At 42.3% G+C, this 22,457-nt stretch overlaps 1 protein-coding gene across 1 annotated transcript in view; it reads left to right on the forward strand.

Annotated features, from left to right (window-relative positions):
* ZFYVE26 (zinc finger FYVE-type containing 26) overlaps positions 1-22,457 on the forward strand; it is a gene marked incomplete in the record, with an annotated part of 1,901,467 nt that overhangs the window by 949,271 nt on the left and 929,739 nt on the right. The window contains 1 exon segment of the mRNA XM_073610828.1: positions 20,284-21,029. Within this exon segment, the coding sequence (XP_073466929.1) occupies positions 20,284-21,029 (746 nt within the window).

Below are 22,457 nucleotides of genomic sequence, written 5' to 3' on the forward strand. Positions count from 1 at the left end.
TAAAATCAATCCCTAGGTGTCCCCTTAATGCTAGTGATGCTTCAAAATGGAGGGATCTCTCCTACATATTTTCTGGTACTGCCCACTGTTGGCGACTTCTGGTCTGGTGTCAAGACTTCCTTTAAAGATTTGGCAGGCTGGTCTCTTCGAATACGCCAGCCGCCTACCTTTTCCATGACACACAAATATTTAAATGTTATAAAACATCACTTCATAAACTCCTGCTGGACACAGCAAATGCTTGCATATATGCTCTCTGGAAAAAAACAAACCCACCAACCTTAGCACATTGGCATACAAGAGTTTTCTGAAATTCAACTAATGGAACAACTTCAAGCATTTATTAAGAATAAGTCTGACAAACATTTTAAAACTTGGACATTATGGTAACCTGTATAGGAACTCACTCTAAATCTGACAACTTTGATAAGGAATTTCCGGGAGGCGTAGCCGGCGGCTGTGGAAATGGCAGCGTGAGGACAGAGCTCCGTGAGAATCTGACTCCATCCAGCAATATCCACTGCCCTACTACCCAGCTACCATCCGCTCACAAAATGAGCAAAAGAAAGCAGGATCTTGGGCCTAAAAAACTCACGGACTTCTTTAAACCTGCAAGCACACTTAGGCCTCAAGATGGCCCTGCGGTCTATAGCTCTCGGCGCGGCCGAGGCCGCGGTCTTTCTTCCAGTGATGGCCAGGACTGCCAGACCACCACCCCTCCGGGCACAGCAGCAGATCCTCAACCGGAGCATCTCCTATCCAAGGCCCACAAAAAGCATCACAGAAACAATCTTCTGACCACAAGTATCCAGGTGAGCTGGGGGGACATGACATGTCACAGAAAAGCACAAAGGAATTCATAGACCAAATGCATGATTACCCCACCCTGGGACAGTGTCAGGGAAATAGGCACATACCTGTGCGCGATAGTGCAGAGATGACGAACCAGTACAGGCAAAGGTGTGCTGGCCCGCATCAGCAAACAGGGATGCGCAGTGCCGTGATCAGGCGAACGCAGCGGCGCACGCTCGCCGTAATCTAGGCGCCACTGCCTATTTAAAGTGGTTGTAAACCCACTTTTTGGATTTCTATCTATAGGTAAGCCTAGAATAAGGCTTACCTATAGGTAGTGGAAATATCTCCTAAACGTGCACCGTTTAGGAGATATTTCACTTGTAGTCCGCCGAAAATTCCAATGGTGCATGCGTGGGGAAGAAACGAAAGTGCCATTTCTTCCCTAGCCTGTGCCGTTAATCGCGATTCCCGTGCGCATGCGGGGAAGTGATGTCATGCGGCTCCGGCGAATCACAGAGCCGGAGTCTGCGGCCCGGAAGGAAGAGGGGCCAGAAGATGGACGCTGCCTACACAGGGGACATTGCTCGATTCTTTTGCAGGTAAGTGGCACATAATGGGCTAGTACAGGGCTTTTTTTCTCAGAGAATAGGTGCAGGAACTCCGCCTTTCGGAGTTGGCCCTTGTCTCTGTCCTACCCACCTCCGAGCATCGTTATTTGGTTCCACCCCCTACCCACTTTCCAATACTGCCCATTTTAGAAAATACAAAACCAAGTAACATTTGTGGTACTAAGTAATTTGGATGGAATTTGTCCCCCCCCCCCCCCCCAGCCACAATGGACCACCTGCAAAAAGTACCCCCCCCCCCACAGACAGCATCAATAGACCCTCCAGCAGCCAGCTACAATAGACTGCTCCCTCAACAGTAAATCCCACCCACCAACTGCCCCCCCAGCAACAATAGATCACCCAGAATGCTAATTTGTAGTCCTGTGAGCCTTCAGGTAATTGACCAAATCTGGTCTCCAAAATAGTGTATCTTTGCAAATGATCAGCTGATAACATTACGCATGTCTCATAACCATGCAAAATAGTTAAACAAAATAGTACGCACGCTGCACTTATCAAAATAAAAATGTAAGAAATTTCTACTAAAATATTAATAAAGTGATATTGTGCTTAACATACAAAATATACAAAATCTATTAATACTATACATTAATGTGCAATAAACTTCAATGAATAAATAAATAGGTAAAGGTGCTCCAATCAGCTTGTGTATTGCAAATATTCCACAAAGCTTGTGCAATTTTCAAACATTAATAGTTAATTCAAAACAAACATCCATGCGATTTAGTGTTACATCTATGCATTTCAGTGCTGCATCTATGCAATATGGTATTAGTGCAATGTTCAAACAATAAAAAGTTAAAAAATACAAAAAGACGCATCCATGCGATTTGGTGCTACATCCATGTGATTCTATGCAATTCAGTGCTGTGTTGCTGTGCAATGATCAAATTAACAGTCCACAGATCTTCCACAATCCATTCATGTGTTATTGTGAACACAAACTAAAGTGCTGTGTGCTCATACAAGTGCTCCCCCCCAGGTGATAGCCCCTCACCTTAGGGCGTGTGACTTTGCAATTAAGCTTGGTCCGAATGCGCCTTAGAACCTCTATGGGTTCGATGTTATATGCAGGGTCCTGGATATGGATTTGCACTGGTGCCTCTGTTCCTCACAGCAGTCCCGTTTGCACCTCAATATATCAACACAAAAAGGACTTCATGGTGCAGTATGTACTAAATTTATTAAAATCATAAACAAATCCCGGAATGGATACTCACAGTAACAAGGCACTTAAGGGCGCCACACTAAAGCAGCAGAAACGAACAGGCAACATCGGCCGGTATCGGGTGGCATGCTAATCTTTCCCAGCAGGTTGTACGTATAACGTTCTGTCCTTCGTTGTATGTATAACGTTCCGTGGGGAAGGGGACAGGAGGGAACATTATACATACAACCTGTTGGGAAAGATTAGCACGCCACCCCATACCGGCAGCTGTTGCCCGTTCGTTTCTGCTGTTTTAGTGTGGCGCCCTTAAGCACCTTGTTACTGTGAGTACCCATTGTGGGATTTGTTGATGATTTTAATAAATTTAGTACATACTGCACCATGAAGTCCTTTCTGTGTTGATATATTGAGGTGCAAACGGGACTGCTGTGAGGAACAGGGGCACCAGTGCAAATCTATCCTGGACCCTGCATATAACATTGAACCAATAGAGGTTCTAAGGCGCATTCGGACCAAGCTTAATTGCAAGGTCACACGCCCTAAGGTGAGGGGCTATCACCTGGGGGGGGAGCACTTGTATGAGCACACAGCACTTTAGTTTGTGTTCACAATAACACATGAATGGATTGTGGAAGATCTGTGGACTGTTAATTTGATCATTGCACAGAAACACAGCACTGAATTGCATAGAATCACATGGATGCATTTTTTTGTATTTTTTTATTTTTTATTGTTTGATCATTGCACTAACACCATATTGCATAGATGCAGCACTGAAATGCATGGATGCAACACTAAATCGGACTGTTAATTTGATTATTGCACAGCAACACAGCACTGAATTGCATAGAATCACATGGATGTAGTGTAGCACCAAATTGCATGGATGCATTTATTTGTATTTTTTAACTTTTTATTGTTTGAACATCGCAACAACACCATATTGCATAGATGCAGCACTGAAATGCATGGATGCAACACTAAATCACATGTATGTTTGTTTTGAATTATCTATTAACCACTTGCCGACCGCCTCACGCCGATGTATATCGGCAGAATGGAACGGGCAGGCAGAATCACGCACCTGTACGTGATCTGCCTGCCGCGGGTGGGGGGTCCGATTGGACCACCCCCCCTGGTGCCCGAGGCGGTCGGCTTTGGTCTGGGAGCGTTAAGAGATGAGGGGGAGGCCATCCATTTGTGGCACCCCCCTCGCGATCGCTCCCAGCCAATCAGAATCATTCCTCTGCTGCTGTATGCTAAACAGCAGTAAAGGAAATTATGTCATCTCTCCTCGGTATTTTCCGTTCCGGCGCCGAGGAGAGAAGACTGGAATGTGAGTGAACCAACAAAACACACTCAGTAGAACATGCCAGGCACACATTACAGCAGTTTTTTTTTTTTTTTTTCTGATTACTGCATGGTGTCAGTTTGTGACAGTTAGTGTGGTAGGGCAGTTAGTGTTAGCCCCCTTTAGGTCTAGGGTACCCCGCTAACTCCCCCTAATAAAGTTTTAACCCCTTGATCACCCCCCGTCGCTAAGCGATCATTTTTCTGATCGCTGTATTAGTGTCGCTGGTGACGCTAGTTAGGGAGGTAAATATTTAGGTTCGCCGTCAGCGTTTTATAGCGACAGGGACCCCCATATACTATCTAATAAATGTTTTAACCCCTTGATTGCCCCCTAGTTAACCCTTTCACCACTGATCACCGTACAACTGTTACGGGTGACGCTGGTTAGTTAATTTTTTATAGTGTCAGGGCACCCGCCGTTTATTACCGAATAAAGGTTTAGCCCCCTGATCGCCCGGCGGTGATATGTGTCGCCCCAGGCAGCGTCAGATTAGTGCCAGTACCGCTAACACCCACGCACGCAGCATACGCCTCCCTTAGTGGTATAGTATCTGAACGGATCAATATCTGATCCTATCAGATCTATACTAGCGTCCCCAGCAGTTTAGGGTTCCCAAAAACGCAGTGTTAGCGGGATCAGCCCAGATACCTGCTAGCACCTGCATTTTGCCCCTCCGCCCAGCCCAGCCCACTCAAGTGCAGTATCGATCGATCACTGTCACTTACAAAACACTAAACACATAACTGCAGCGTTCGCAGAGTCAGGCCTGATCCCTGCGATCGCGAACAGTTTTTTTGGTAGTGTTTTGGTGAACTGGCAAACACTAGCCCCAAGCAGCGTCAGGTTAGCGCCAGTACCGCTAACACCCATGCACGCACCGTACACCTCCCTTAGTGGTATAGTATCTGAACGGATCAATATCTGATCCGATCAGATCTATACTAGCGTCCCAAGCAGTTTAGGGTTCCCAAAAAAGCAGTGTTAGCAGGATCAGCCCAGATACCTGCTAGCACCTGCGTTTTGCCCCTCCGCCCAGCCCACCCAAGTGCAGTATCGATCGATCACTGTCACTTACAAAACACTAAACGCATAACTGCAGCGTTCGCAGAGTCAGGCCTGATCCCTGCGATCGCTGTTTTTTTGGTAGCGTTTTGGTGAAGTGGCAAGCACCAGCGGCCTAGTACACCCCGGGCGTAGTCAAACCAGCACTGCAGTAACACTTGGTGACGTGGCGAGTCCCATAAGTGCAGTTCAAGCTGGTGAGGTGGCAAGCACAAGTAGTGTCCCGCTGCCACCAAGAAGAAGACAAACACAGGCCCATCGTGCCCATAATGCCCTTCCTGCTGCATTCGCCAATCCTAATTGGGAACCCACCACTTCTGCAGCGCCCCCATTCACATCCCCAACCAAATGCAGTCGGCTGCATGAGAGGCATTTTTATGTCCTCCTGAGTACCCCTACCTAATGAACCCCCCCCAAAAAAGATGTTGTGTCTGCAGCAAGCGCGGATATAGGCGTGACACCCGCTATTATTGTCCCTCCTGTCCTGACAATCCTGGTCTTTGCATTGATGAATGTTTTGAACGCTACCATGCACTAGTTTTAGCGTATTAGCGTAGGGTACAGCATTGTACAAACTAGGCACACTTTCACAGGGTCTCCCAAGATGCCATCGCATTTTGAGAGACCCAAACCTGGAACTGGTTACAGTTATAAAAGTTACAGTTACAAAAAAAAGTGTAAAAAAAAAAAAAACACAAAAAAATATAGAATAAAAAAAAATAGTTATTAATTCATTGTTCTCTCTCTCTCTATTCTCTCTCTATTGTTCTGCTCTTTTTTACTGTATTCTATTCTGCAATGTTTTATTATTATGTTTTAACATGTTTGTTTTTCAGGTATGCAATTTTTTATACTTTACCGTTTACTGTGTTTTATTGTTAACCATTTTTTTGTCTTCAGGTACGCAATTCACGACTTTGAGTGGTTATACCAGAAAGTATTTTGCAGACCTCACTTTTTGTCACAAAGTTTTGAAAATTGAAAAAAGAAAAAAAATTGTTTTTTTTCTTGTCTGTCTTCATTTTCAAAAACAAATGAGAGCTGCAAAATACTCACTATGCCTCTCAGCAAATACCTTGGGGTGTCTACTTTCCAAAATGGGGTCATTTGGGGGGGGGGTTTGTGCCACCTGGGCATTCCATGGCCTCCGAAACTGTGATAGGCAGTGAAGAGTGAAATCAAAAATTTACACCCTTAGAAATCCTGAAGGCGGCGATTGGTTTTCGGGGCCCCGTACGCGGCTAGGCTCCCAAAAAGTCCCACACATGTGGTATCCCCATACTCAGGAGAATCAGCTAAATGTATTTTGGGGTGCAATTCCACATATGCCCATGGCCTGTGTGAGCAATATATAATTTAGTGACAACACCAAGAAGAAGACAAACACAGGCCCGTCGTGCCCATAATGCCCTTCCTGCTGCATTCGCCAATCCTAATTGGGAACCCACCACTTCTGCAGCACCTGTACTTCCCCCATTCACATCCCCAACCAAATGCAGTCGGCTGCATGAGAGCCATTTTTATGTCTTCCTGAGTACCCCTACCTAACGAACCCCCCCAAAAAAGATGTTGTGTCTGCAGCAAGCGCGGATATAGGCGTGACACCCGCTATTATTGTCCCTCCTGTCCTGACAATCCTGGTCTTTGCATTGGTGAATGTTTTGAACGCTACCATGCACTAGTTTTAGCGTATTAGCGTAGGGTACAGCATTGTACAAACTAGGCACACTTTCACAGGGTCTCCCAAGATGCCATCGCATTTTGAGAGACCCGAACCTGGAACTGGTTACAGTTATAAAAGTTACAGTTACAAAAAAAGTGTAAAAAAAAAAAAAAACACAAAAAAATAGTTATCGTTTCATTGTTCTCTCTCTCTCTATTCTCTCTCTATTGTTCTGCTCTTTTTACTGTATTCTATTCTGCAATGTTTTATTGTTATTATGTTTTATCATGTTTGCTTTTCAGGTATGCAATTTTTTATACTTTACTGTTTACTGTGTTTTATTGTTAACCATTTTTTTGTCTTCAGGTACACAATTCACGACTTTGAGTGGTTATACCAGAAGGATGCCTGCAGGTTTAGGTATCATCTTGGTATCATTCTTTTCAGCCAGCGGTTGGCTTTCATGTAAAAGCAATCCTAGCGGCTAATTAGCCGCTAGGACTGCTTTTACAAGCAGTGGGAGGGAATGCCCCCCCCCCACCGTCTTCCGTGTTTTTCTCTGGCTCTCCTGTCTCAACAGGGAGCCTGAGAATGCAGCCGGTGATTCAGCCAGCTGACCATAGAGCTGATCAGAGACCAGAGTGGCTCCAAACATCTCTGTGGCCTAAGAAACCGGAAGCTACGAGCATTTCATGACTTAGGTTTCGCCGGACTTAAACAGCGCCATTGGGAAAGCATTTTATCACACCGATCTTGGTGTGGTCAGATGCTTTGAGGGCAGAGAAGAGATCTAGGGTTTAATAGACCCCGATTTTTTAAAAAAAGAGTACCTATTGCTATCATAGGGGATATTTACATTCCCTGGGATAACAATAAAAATGATTAAAAAAAAAAATGAAAGGAACAGTTTAAAAATAAGATTAAAAAGCAAAAAAATAATAAAGGGAAAAAAAATAAAAGCACCCCTGTCCCCCCCTGTTCTCGCGCTAAGGCGAACGCAAGCGTCGGTCTGGCGTCAAATGTAAACAGCAATTGCACCATGCATGTGAGGTATCACCGCGAAGGTCAGATCGATGGTAGTAATTTTAGCAGTAGACCTCCTCTGTAAAAATTAAAAATGTATTTATTTTGTTGCCACTGCACGTTTGTGCGCAATTTTATAGCATGTCATGTTTGGTATCCATGTACTCGGCCTAAGATCGTCTTTTTTATTTCATCAAACATTTGGGCAATATAGTGTGTTTTAGTGCATTAAAATTTAAAAAAGTGTGTTTTTTCCCCAAAAAATGCGTTTGAAAAATCACTGCGCAAATACTGTGTGAAAAAAAAAAAAATGAAACACCCACCATTTTAATCTGTAGGGCATTTGCTTTAAAAAAATATATAATGTTTGGGGGTAATTTTCTTGCAAAAAAAAAAAAAATTTTTCATGTAAACAAAAAGTGTCAGAAACGGCTTTGTCTTCAAGTGGTTGGGAAGAGTGGGTGATGTGTGACATAAGCTTCTAAATGTTGTGCATAAAATGCCAGGATAGTTCAAACCCCCACCCCAAATGTAAGTGAAAGTAGGCACCCCAAGCTATTTGCTGAGAGGCATGTCGAGTCCATGGAATATTTTATATTGTGACACAAGTTGCGGGAAAAAGACAAATTACAAAGACAAAATACATTCTGTTGCTTCTCCTGAGTACGGAGATACCACATGTGTGAGACTTTTTGGGAGCCTAGCCGCGCACGGGACCCCGAAAAACAAGCACCGCCTTCAGGCTTTATAAGGGCGTAAATTTTTGATTTCACTCTTCACTGCCTATCACAGTTTCGGAGGCCATGGAATGCCCAGGTGGCACAAACCCCCCCCCCCCCCAAATGACCCTATTTTGGAAAGTAGACACCCCAAGCTATTTGCTGAGAGGTATAGTGAGTATTTTGCAGACCTCACTTTTTGTCACAAAGTTTTGAAAAAAGAAAAAAAAATGTTTTTTTTCTTGTCTGAATTCATTTTCAAAAACAAATGAGAGCTGCAAAATACTCACTATGCCTCTCAGCAAATACCTTGGGGTGTCTACTTTCCAAAATGGGGTCATTTGGGGGGGGGGGGTTTGTGCCACCTGGGCATTCCATGGCCTCCGAAACTGTGATAGGCAGTGAAGAGTGAAATCAAAAATTTACGCCCTTATAAAGCCTGAATCAAAAATTAGAAATCCTGAAGGCGGTGATTGGTTTTCGGGGCCCCGTACGCGGCTAGGCTCCCAAAAAGTCCCCATACTCAGGAGAAGCAGCTGAATGTATTTTGGGGTGCAATTCCACATAGGCCCATGGTCTGTGTGAGCAATATATCATTTAGTGACAACTTTTTGTAATTTTTTTTTTTGCCATTCTATCACTTGGGACAAAAAAAATGAATATTCAATGGGTTCAACATGCCTCTTAGCAATTTCCTTGGGGTGTCTACTTTCCAAAATGGGGTCATTGGGGGGGGGGGAGGTTGTACTGCCCTGCTATTTTAGCACCTCAAGAAATGACATAGGCAGTCATAAACTAAAAACATAAACATAAACTAAAAGCTGTGTAAATTCCAGAAAATGTACCCTAGTTTGTAGACGCTATAACTTTTGCGCAAACCAATAAATATATGCTTATTGACAAATTTTTTTTACCAAAGACATGTGGCCAAATACATTTTGGCTTAAATGTATGACTAAAATTGAGTTTATTGGATTTTTTTTTTATAACAAAATGTAGAAAATGTCATTTTTTTTCAAAATTTTCAGTCTTTTTCTGTTTATAGCGCAAAAAATAAAAACCGCAGAGGTGATCAAATAACATCAAAAGAAAGCTCTATTTGTGGGAAGAAAAGGATACAAATTTAGTTTGGGTACAGTATTGCATGACCGCGCAATTAGCAGTTAAAGCGATGCAGTGCCAAATTGTAAAAGGTGCTCTGGTCAGGAAGGGGGTAAATCCTTCCGGGGCTGAAGTGGTTAATGTTTGAAAATTGCACAAGCTTTGTGGAATGTTTGCAATACACAGGCTGGTTGGAGCACTTTTACCTATTTATTCATTCATTGAAGTTTATTGCACATTAATGTATAGTATTACTAGACTTTGTATATTTTGTATGTTAAGCACAATATCACTTTATTAATATTTTAGTAGAAATTTCTTACATTTTTATTTTGATATGCACAGCATGTGTACTATTTGGTTTAACAATAGATCACCCGCCAGCAACAACAAACCTCCCCCTGCAAAAATAGATTGCTTCCAGAGACAATAGGTCCCCCAGCAGCAACAATAGACCTCCCCAGCAACAATAAAGCCCTGCAAAAAAAGCACATCCAGTAACAATAGATCCCCCAGCAGCCAGCATCAATAGGCACTGTATCACAATCCAGCATCCCTTGTCATTACATACATTCAGTGCTGAAGGTGCCGGAACTGCGTTCCCCTGTGTTCCCGCTAAAAAAAAAGAAAAAGGCCTGGGCTAGTATGTGATGCATACTAGCCCATTATGCTTTTCATTTGCAGGCTTTGCAGCAAACAAAAGAGTAAGTAAAACCCATCACGTTTACTTCCTCTTTAAACCCACTGTTTACAACCATGCATTGCTGGTTTATTTTCAGCTTCTCCTGTGTTCCTATGTCATGTATTATCTGCTGATCTGATCTCCTGTGAACCAACCCGGCTTGTCTTGACCTGCTCTTCCTGATCCTCTGGCTTGACCTTTTGGCTTGCACCTGACTTTCTCCTGCCTGCTCTCTGCATCTGACCCCGGCCCGGCTTTTCGACTCTGGTGCTAAGACTCAGCTGATCCTAGGTCATTCTGATCCTGGACTGTCTCTCCGTGATTGACCCCCGGCCTGGCTCCCGGCTCAGCTATTCAGTTATTCCACTGGTCTCTGTCTCCTGGACCTTCCAAGCACGCCTGTCTCCAGCAACCAGGCAACCATGCTTCTGTGGGCACCACACCTGCTGTTTCACCTTCAGTGGTGTGCTGCGCTCGGCCACAAGGGGAGCCCTCCCAGCATCTTGGCCTCCTACCCAGTTCCTGACAGTATAAACCAGCCATGTCAGAGGCTGACGGGGGTGTCTCCCCGCTGGAAGCTGCAAGTCTACAGATCACGGCCCTCACTCAGGTCATCCAAAAACTCCAGGAAGGGTACCTTCAGTTAGAGGACCGCCTGCAACATCCGTCTGCGACACCTACCGCCACAGATCAAGGGCCGTCGGTTCCGTACAGCTCCCATTTTCACCAAACTAGACCTACGTGGAGCTTACAATCTTGTCCACGTCCGAGAGGGGAATGAGTGGAAAACAGCATTCAGAACAAGGTTCGGGCACTTTGAATACTTAGTAATGCCGTTCGGATTATGCAACGCCCCGACCACATTCCAACACTTCATAAATGATATTTTTCGGCAGTACATAGACCACTTTGTTATCGTCTACCTCAACAATATTCTCATATTCTCAGCCACTCTGGAGCTTCACAGAATGCATGTAAAAAAGGTACTGGGCATCCTCAGAACACACGGACTGTATGTAAAAGCCGAGAAATGCAACTTTGAGAAGACGTCAATCCAATTCCTCGGACTCATCATCACCACCAATGGGGTAGCTATGGATCCTCAAAAGGTGAAGGCTATCCTTGAGTGGCCAGCTCCATCTGATAAGAAGGTAGTTCAGAGGGTCATCGGCTTCACAAATTTCTATAGGAGATTTATAAAGAACTTCTCTAGCATTATAGTACCTATCACCCAGATAACCCGCCAACATACCAGATTCCAGTGGTCCGTAGCAGCACAAACTGCCTTTGATCAACTGAAATGCCTGTTTACCTCTGCACCTACCTTACAGCATCCTGATCCTACCTTGCCCTATGTCCTAGAAGTTGATGCCTCCAAAGTAGCCACGGGGGCAGTTCTTTCCCAACGTCAGGGGCCCAAAGAACTACTTCACCCCGTGGCCTTCTTTTCACGGAAGATGAGTCAGCCGGAGAAGAAATACGACGTGGGGGATCGGGAACTCTTGGCGTTTAAGACCCCCCTGGTGGAATGGAGATATCTCCTGGAAGGTGCCGTCCACCCTATCTTAATCTTCACAGATCATAAGAACTTAGAATGTCTCCGCACGGGCAAGCAGCTGAGACCCCAGCAGGCTCGATGAGTTCTATTTTTTTCTAGGTTTAATTTCCATATCGCCTTCCGCCCAGGGTCTAAGAACGGAAAAGCCGACGCCTTGTCCCGAATGTTCCCTGACACTCCTGAAGAGGTTACACCCAGTTCAATTCTGTCCCCTCAAAATTTCCTCTTCATCCAGTCTGATTTTAGGATTTCAACTGAGCAGGCATCCACTCAGTGCACGGAGGCAGAGATCTCCTCTCTAAGAAGCCAGGAGGGGCTCCTTTGGCATCAAGACAAGATTTTTGTCCCACAGCAAGCCAAGCCTCAGGTTTTGAGAACTTTTCGCGTTTTATCAGCTGGATGGCCACTTTGGGGTCTGAAAAATGATCAAACTGGTCCAACGGTCTTTATGGTGGCCCACTCTGAGATCTGATTGTAAGGAGTATGTCAACTTTTGTACAACATGCCAGCAGAATAAGGGGTCCAACGCTAAATCCTGGGGCCTGTTAAGACCTCTGCCAGTCCCAGAATAGCCTTGGAAAAATATTTCATTGGACTTTATCATGGATTTACCCCCTTCAGAAGAATTCACAACCATCTTGGTAGTTGTAGACTAGCTATCCAAGATGGCACACTTCCTGCCAATGATGGACACACCTTCCGCCATGGACACAGCAAAAACCTTTATCAAAGAAGTAGTCAGATTGCATGGTGTACCAGACAACATTGTGTCAGATAGAGGTGTTCAATTCACCTCTAGGTTCTGGGGAAACCTTTGCAAATTGCTGTCAATTGAGACATGTTTTTCCACAGCCTACATCCCCGAAGCAACGGTCAGATGTAAAGGACTAACCAGACGCTAGAGCAGTATCTGAGATGTTTTTGTTCCTTTTCTCAGGACGATTGTATTTCATTATTGCCCTGTGTGGAATTTGCATACAATAACTATGTGCATGCTGCTACCAAACAGTCACCCTTCTGGGCGAATTATGGCTACCATCCCTCATTTTTACCCAATATCATCCCCAAATCCTCAGTTCCGGCAGTTCAGGACAGAATAAATTTCATTCAAAACAATTATCAAATTCTCCAGGACACAATGCGGAAAGAAGGGTATAAGAAACAATACGACAAGATGAAAAGAGGAAACCTTGCCTTTAAAGTGGGGGACAATGCAAACCTCAAACTGCCATGTCCATCCCTAAAACTGGGGCCAAAGTTTGTTGCTTCTTTTGAGATTAAACGTGAAAAAAAACAATAGCCCCTCGAACTTGCCTTACCTGAATCTTATAAAATCCACCCTGTATTTCATGTTGCACTACTTAAACATGCTATTTCTAGTCCTTTTCCAGGGAGTGAAGAAGTACCCCCACCTCCGGTCCTAGTAGGAGACGAAACTGAATTTGAAGTGGAATCCATCCTTGACTGTCGATGGAGAGGTAGGACAATTCAGTTCTTAATTACATGGAAAGGATACCCGGCAGAAGAGAACTCTTGGGAGCCTGCAAGTTATGTACACGCCCCTAGGCTTATACAGAGGTTTTGCAACATTCACCCGAGAAAATGGGTGCATCTGGGCATCCGGAGGCTGCACCTTGGGGAGGGGCACTGTCAGGCAAATAGGCACATCCCTGTGCACAATAGTGCAGGGATGGCGAACCAACACAGGCAAAGGTGCGCATCGGGGCACAGGGACACCCGGCGCCGTGATCAGGCAAACACACGTGTGCAACGGCGCACCATTCGCCATAATCTGGGCACCACTGCCTATTTAAACCCACTGTTTACAACCATGCATTGCTGGTTTATCTTCAGCTTCTCCTGTGTTCCTGTGTCCTGTATTATCTGCTGATCTGATCTCCTGTGAACCGACTCAGCTTGTCTTGACCTGCTCTTCCTGATCCTCTGGCTTTGACCCTTTGGCTTGCACCTGACTTCCTCCTGCCTGCTCCCTGCATCTGACCCCGGTCTGGCTATTGGACTCTGTTTATTCTGCTCCCTGTACTAAGATTCAGCTGACCCTAGGTCATTCTGATCCTGTACTGTCTCTCCTTGATTGACCCCCGGCCTGGCTCCCGGCTCAGCTATTCAGATATTCCACTGGTCTCTGTCTCCTGGACCTTCCAAGCATGCCTGTCTCCAGCAACCAGGCACCATGCTTCTTTGGCACCACACCTGCTGTTTCACCTTCAGTGGTGTGCTGCGCTCGGCCGCAAGGGGAGCCCTCCCAGCATCTTGGCCTCCTACCCAGTTCCTGATAGACAGCCAATCACTGATACTTTAATGAAGGGCATGCTGGTCACCTTAAGGTGGTCATTACACAGGGATATGATGGAGTGTGTCACCCAACTAAAGTCTGAAGTCACTGCCATAGGGGATAGAATGAGTCATGCAGAAGATAAAATGGGGGAGTTTGCTGCTGTCCACAATGAACTGGTAGACACATTTAATGGGACAGAGGAGGACATGCATGCTATTAAAAGTAAACTGGCCGATTTAGAGGACCGTTCGAGAAGAAACAATGTTAAGCTGAGAGGGGTGGCTGAATCTGTCTTGCCTTCTGACCTCAGGAAATATGTCCAGCAATTCATCTCTGCATTGCTACCATGGAGAGGGAAGCGATTGTAGATCACGCTCCCCGCCTGCGTAAAAGAATTTACCAGAAAGAGTGCCCAGAGACGTCATAGCACATATTCACTTTTTTCATGTAAAGGATGACCTGATGAAATATACCAGGAAAAACTCCCCACTGGCTGATCCTTTTACAGCTACATCTGTGTATTCAGATATATCACAACACACAATGCAGGCCCGTAAAAATCTTGCCACCCTGACCGAACTCCTCCAAAACCATAAGATCCCATACACATGAGGATTTCCATCCAAATTCCTTATCACCAGAGAAAACTGAACATATGTCATTACTAACTTGGATTACGGCTTAAAGTTGGCAAAACAGTAGAAGCTTCTCCCAGATGAAGAGGAAGGTTCTGTTATCTCTCCTACCCACAAAATATCCCCAGATTGGTAAAGCTAACACTGAGTGATGGAAGATATTAGTAAATAAGCGCAGAGGGCAAATACCTCATATCTCCTCAATTCTGGATGATTGTGTTAGGTCTGAGGGAGCAGAGACCCCCACTGTGATGGAGTGAAATTTTTCACACGTTGTGGTCTGTTTCACTTTTTTCATATGTCTTTGTTCCATTTTCTTTAGTTTTCTTTGTTCTAAAAGTACCAGACATATATGATGACTTTCTTCCCTGGAAACCAGAAGAGAACATAAAACAAGACATTGCATACAGCCTATTCAACTACATGAAATTCGTCTCTTATCCAATGCTGCCACCTATTGTACCAAATTACATCTTCCCATTACAAGCACTTAGCCACAATTTGCACAATCTTTACAAAACTCAATATGACACTCAAAGTAGTTTTGCTCAATGTTCACGGTCTCAACAGCCCTTTCAAAAGAAGAGCTATGTGGCAAGAGATTAAAAAAAAACTTAAAGGGGACATAGTATGTATTCAGAAGACCCATTTTGCCCAGGACAAACAACCCAAGTGTTATGACAAAGCATTCCGCATATCTTCAAAGCTTGTGCCCTAGTCAAAAAACAGGGAACTTTGATTGCAATCAATAAATTGGTAGCATTCCAACTCCATCAGGTCATTAATGACTCCGATGGCAGATATATCATCTTGATCTGCGAAGTGAATAATGTGATGTATACTGTTGTCAACTTGTATGCCCCTAATACAAAACAGGCAGCCTTTTTGAAATCTCTTACAAAGCTAATAAACAAACACAAGAAGGGTTCAGTACTTATCTGCGGAGATTTCAACTCCGTTGTGGATAGATCTTTGGACTGTTCTACACTTCAGAGCTCCTATAGATTTGAACTAAAATCCTTTGTCAGAGACAAATCTATGATTTATGGAGCTGTGTAAATTCTGTGGAAAAGGACTATAGATACTTATCAGCACCTCACAACTCGTATTCCAGACTTGACTTATTTCTCTCTGATCTTACTCTCCTACAAAGGACTGTAGATGTTGTTATACATCCAATCACTTGATCAGACTATGCCCGGATGACTGTTACATTGAAAGAACAACATTCTTACAAACCAGCTTATTTGTGGAGAAATACTGTCTCAATTTTGAATAACACCCTCCATAAAGAGAGATTATCGAAGTTAAATAAGCAATATTTTGATGTTAATGATAACTCCGAAGTAAATGTAGTATCACTATGGTGTGGGCACAAGGCGTATAGCAAAGACTTGCTAATTCAGGCCGCAGCCAGGGAAAAAGAAGCAAAAGGCCAGAACAATTACTCCTCTACTCACTAACCTTAGTGCCCTAGAAACGCAAAACAAACAAAACCCTACACTATCCACTCAATCAGATTTTATTAATTGCAGACAACAATTGCAATTAGCCCTTTTATCAAAGCATAAAACCTCCCAGACGCTTTAAAGTCATCTATTACGCCCATGGCAACAAAGTGGGCAAACTTTTGGCCAATTATCTCCAATATCAAATAAAGAAATTTTAGACACCATCAAAACCCTTCCAGCACATAAATCGCCTGGAGCTGACGGTTTTACAGCAGAATACTATCAAAACTTTTCATCAATTCTCCTACCACTTTTAAAAGCCTTATTTACTGAGGCGGCCACAACTGCTTCTTTTTCTGAAGAAATGCTGCAAGCCACAATTGTAGCCCTGCCTAAACCAGGGAAGAAGCCAGAAAGTCCTCAAAACTTCAGACCGATTTCATTGCTAAACACAGATTTAAAAATTTATGCGAAAATAATAGCTAAGTGCTTGGCTAAAATTACTCCACAACTGGTCAAAGCAGACCAAGTGGGCTTTGTGAAGAGTCAACAGGCACCTGACGGTACTCGTAGGCTCTACAACCTTATTCAGATAGCAGAAACTCATAATGCCCCCACTGTAGTCCTGAAGCTTGACACCGAAAAAGCATTTGACAGGGTGCATTGGTGGCATTTAAGAGCAACTCTCAAAGTTTGGCCTTCAAGGCTTTATATACACAGCCATATCAGCTCTTTACACAACATCCAATGTCTTGTTGGACAAATCTTATATTAGTAATGGCACCCGCCAAGGATGTCCTCTCTCACCCCTGATATTTTCTTTATTAATGGAGCCCTTGGCGGAGGCCGTTAGATCTTGTGACTTAATCTCAGGTATTGAAATTGACGGTTACTTCCATAAAATTGGGCTATTCGCCAATGATGTAGTTTTGACATTGACAAATCTGGCCTCTTCACTGGACAAGGTACAAGAACTATTAGAAAAATGTGGTTTAGCATCTTATTACAAAATGGAACACAAATAAATCTACTATTGTGCCCATAGAAATGACAAAAAAATTAGTAGCACAACTTAAAAGAAAATTCCCCTTCCAATGGGTCACCAATAACCTATCATATTTAGGAGTTACCCTATCTTTTCCATCAAACTCTACTTATGATTCCAACTTCCCTAAACAACTAGATATAATTAAAAAAAGACTTACAGCATATATCCAGTTATGAGTTATCCTGGATGGGAAAAAATAGCAGCCGTGAAAATTTTGACAAGACATTTCCCTCGATAGACGCCACACTACTAGCATGGGACAAACTCCATCTTTCTGCTTCCCCAGACACATTAGAAAAATGTATTGACCCACCATTACAGATCTACGAGTATATAATACCCATTTTAAAAGTCCTGCCTTGGTTACAAAAAAAAACATATTAACCTACAAGGAACTCCATCCAAACAACCTAGACCCACGTCATTCTCTCAACTTCAACTTTTTCATCTTCATAATACCACCCAAACATACACTACAAGGTTCACAAAGAGACCTGGAGTTACCTGCTGAATAATTATAACAATTCAAAAGGGTCATCATGGTTATATAATACGTTACAACATAAAGGAACATTTCAAAAGTCTTCCAATATGCTAAATGAGAATGAGAACTAGAATCTCCCTTTACGCAACTGGAGTAGCAGAAAGCCATTCAGCCCCTGTATCACTACTACCATTGCGTAAACCATTGGGAACTAATGCTAATGATCCTATATAGGACATATTTAACTCCTGTTAGAATTGTGCAAACTGACCCTACGTCTGCTTCTACATGTTGGAGGAACTGTTGGGAAAAAGGTGGCATTCTACATATACTATGAAATTGTAAGGGTGTAAGAAGCTTCTGGAATGCAGTTTTCTCCCTAATCACGACAATTTCAGGCCTTATCATACACCCATCTCCAAAACTAGCTTTACTCAACATAGGTATCCATAATGTACCAACCCAGTTTAGACCCTTGATAACACACATCCTCATAGCTGCCAGACTAACCATCACATCTAAGTGGAAATCCACACTAGCTCCCAATGTCTCTGAGGTAATATATAGAGTAAAATCTCAATACACCTATGAAAAACATTTCACAGTAAGATCCCAAAACCTCTCCAACTTTAATCTATGCTGGAATCCATGGGCACTGTGTCATCCAGTTGATGACTAAAAGGGCAACCTAAAAGCCCCTAATGATTAAACATATGTGAACTACCTTCTTATCAATATGGTACAAGTTCTTATTTCCAACGTTGTTTTGTTTGGTACTATCCCGCCTATGTTTTTTTTTTTTTTTTTAACCCACCTATATTCTGAAGGTATGTTAATCTTATAATTAAGTTAATTAACAAATCCATAGTAGAATAACATTGGTGAAATATTACCAAATTCAGAGGGGCTGCCCCCAAATCCAGAGGTACAGTTTGTTCCCAATTGGGGTGTTCCGGATAAGGGGACAATCCCTCTGTCAAAGATATATTCTACTTAATGGTTTATCTATAGCTTTGATGATTTCATAGTTCCTATGTATCATTCACTATACATGGATTGCTTAGATTTCTTCTGATAATCATACCTTATTGTTTATATTGTTTCTGTCATATAAACTCGTTCTTTTTTCTGAGTGAAAAACTTAATAAAAACATTTGAAAAGATAAGGATAAAGAGCTACAAGGCCCTTATTTAGACTTTACAGACAAGATGGACAATGGAATAGTAAAAAAAAAAAAAAAAAAATATATATATATATATACAGTATATATATATATATATATATATATATATATATATATATATATATATATATATATATAATATTTTATTAACAATGAATCATATCAAACAGGTCAAGTAGAAAATAATTAAAAACATATGATAGGCATATGATAGTTGTAAATATCTAGTGTAAACAAAAAAGGTTGACACCAAATGAATGTCAGTGAGCCCCTGTGGGTCGACGTGCTTCGCTATTTTGCTTCATCAGGACACACTTGGGGTAGTTGAAAGGAACAGGTCTCACTATCAAAGATAAAACAAATCAGTCAAACATTGTATAACAATAACATATAATAGAAAAACTTTCAAACACTGTTATATTCGAAGGACATACACATACTAGACATAAATAACTACCTTGTCAACATAAAGTTATCTCCACATGGAGAACTCCCAGATGATCCCCAGAGAATCACCATATAAAGCAGGAGGCAATTTCTTACTAGTGCCAGCGACCATGTACAGGGCTGTAACAATCAGCATGTTGGTCCAAATTAATATCCAAAAAGCAGCCAGGTTTAAACTTCAAAATAATAATGATATATAACGAAAGCATACCTGATGGCGTAGAGATATATAAATGTGAATATTAACTCATACGATTCACCGGGGGAGGATGGAGAAATATGTGGGTATCCAGATCATTAAGAGGAGAGTGGTAAGCAAGGAAAGGGTAAAACAAACACAACCTTTCCACCTGTTTTTGGTCCACAGTAACAGGGGCTTCAACAGTAATCCATATGGACAAATATATGTTCCTTTTAAAGCTGGTTATACCTGACTCTCCTCTGTCTGCCCACTGTAAATATGGCTATATACACTCCATAAGTATGTTTGAACAGGCTGAAAGGATAAAAACAAAGAAAGAAAGACGACAATCGCATGATCCCCATCTGAAAATACTGGGTGTGTCCTTGGGCCTTTTAAAAAGATCCAAGGAAAATCCAGGGATGTGCTGCTGTTCTCCAGACCCAAACCCAAACCCAAGAGTACTGATGTGGTGAGGTTTATAACCACTTTTTTTGGATCAGCATATACACATCTGTGAAATTATGCAAAGACACAGTTTACTCTTATTATGAGATTGATAATAAATGGTTTCAGCCAAACACTAACCATGAGTGAAAGAAATGTTTTTGTGTTATTCATATTCTCTGAAAAATGGCCAAGAAATCATAAATTCTGCCAGGGTGTGTAAACTTATGAGCACAACTGTACATTTACATAATTACTAAAAAGCAAATAATTCTTATTAGTAAGACAAATAAAAAACAGCCTTTGTTCTTGTCTGTGTATGATAGTCAAACCTTCTTTCTTGATTTAAACAGGTTGTCAATGTTACTGAAGAAAGAAAAACTGGAATTAAATGTTAAACAAGTGATTGTAGATTACTGCTGTGAAGCTTTGTCTTTTAGCAATCACAGGAAACCCAATGAAGCACAGTCCCTTGCAAGCAGTATTCAGCAGTTGATGCAACAAAGTCTGGAAATGTGTTATCCTGACATTTACATCACAGTTTCTACATGGACTAAGGACTCTGAGGACATGGTACAGAGAAGTCCAAATTCTTCCACTTCTGACTACTGCCAGTACTCCCTCACATCATCTGCCTTAAACTTTTTAAAAAAAAAATCTAATGCAACAGCAGTTCTAGCATGTTTAAGTGTTGTTAAAAGTCATAAGCCACCCAAGTCAGGACTGTCATGGATGGATTTAAGAAGCAGTAGGAAAGAAAGTCCTTTAGACATGGACATTGTTTCTGTGGAATGTGACTTGATGCTTTCAGAGTTTCCAGTTTTTCAGAGGTATATCAATTTAATGTCTGCACCTTTTTGGGAGATTATTCAAGATGTAAGTTCACCAAGCAGTCCTTTGTGTGGCAAGCCATATTCTGCCTTAGTTTTTTTAGGGCTTCACTTTTCCTCTTCTTCTGTTGCTGTATATGAAGCATTTAAGGAAGCACTTTTAAAGAAGAATTGGACAAATGCATTACAGATTATGAATCACTATACTTGCAACGTTGATGATCTTGAGGAGGTCAGAGATGCACTTCTTTGCTGTGCAGCTGCAGAAGGTAATTATTTATCTCAGATTATAGGTTAAAGCTGAAAATATTTTGTTTTTTATGTATTCGTTCACAGTTATAGTTTAGAAACTGGGGCAATTGTGATTTATGTGATTTAGTCCACCATTTTAGTTACAGAAGAAATGCACTTGCTGGATTATTTGATCTCCTGCATTGAGTAGTGACTTAGAACACAAACCAGAGGGTCTAAACATTGTAGCACAGCTAATTGATTATAGAATAAGGGAGGTAATGCACTATATTTATGAAAATATGTTGAGAGACTATTTTCAGTCTATAATATACAGTCAGGTCCATAAATATTGGCACATTGACACAATTCTAATCTTTTTAGCTCTATACACCACCACAATGGATTTGAAATGAAACAAATACTATGTGCTTTAACTACAGACTTTCAGCTTTAATTTGAGGGTATTTACATCCAAATCAGGTGAACGGTGTAGGAATTACAACAGTTTGTATATGTGCCTCCCACTTTTTAAGGGACCAAAAGTAATGGGACAAATTAACAAGCATCCATCAAACTTTCACTTTTTAATACTTGGTTGCAAATCCTTTGCAGTCAATTACAGCCTGAAGTCTGGAACGCATAGACATCACCAGACGCTGGGTTTCATTCCTAGTGATGCTCTGCCAGGCCTCTGCTGCAACTGTCCTCAGTTCCTGCTTGTTCTTGGGGCATTTTCCCTTCAGTTTTGTCTTCAGCAAGTGAAATGCATGCTCAATCGGATTCAGGTCAGGTGATTGACTTGGCCATTGAATAACATTCCACTTCTTTACCTTAAAAAAAAACTCTTTGGTTCCTTTCGCAGTATGCTTCGGGTCATTGTCCATCTGCACTGTGAAGCGCCGTCCAATGAGTTCTGAAGCATTTTGCTGAATATGAGCAGATAATATTGCCGAAACACTTCAGAATTCATCCTGCTGCTTTTGTCAGCAGTCACATCATCAATAATTACAAGAGAACCAGTTCCATTGGCAGCCATACATGCCCACGCCATGACACTACCACCACCATGCTTCACTGATGAGGTGGTATGCTTTGGATCATGAGCAGTTCCTTTCCTTCTCCATACTCTTCTCTTCCCATCACTCTGGTACAAGTTGATCTTGGTCTCAGCTGTCCATAGAATGTTATTCCAGAACTGTGAAGGCTTTTTTAGATGTTGTTTGGCAAACTCTAATCTGGCCTTCCTGTTTTTGAGGCTCACCAATGGTTTACATCTTGTGGTGTACCCTCTGTATTCACTCTGGTGAAGTCTTCTCTTGATTGTTGACTTTGACACACATACACCTACCTCCTGGAGAGTGTTCTTGATCTGGCCAACTTTTGTGAAGGGTTTTTTCTTCACCAGGGAAATAATTCTTCGGTCATCCACCACCGCTGTTTTCCGTGGTCTTCCGGGTCTTTTG

This window comes from Aquarana catesbeiana, linkage group LG13 (assembly GCF_042186555.1).
Source record: "Aquarana catesbeiana isolate 2022-GZ linkage group LG13, ASM4218655v1, whole genome shotgun sequence".
In the NCBI taxonomy this organism is placed as follows: domain Eukaryota; kingdom Metazoa; phylum Chordata; class Amphibia; order Anura; family Ranidae; genus Aquarana; species Aquarana catesbeiana.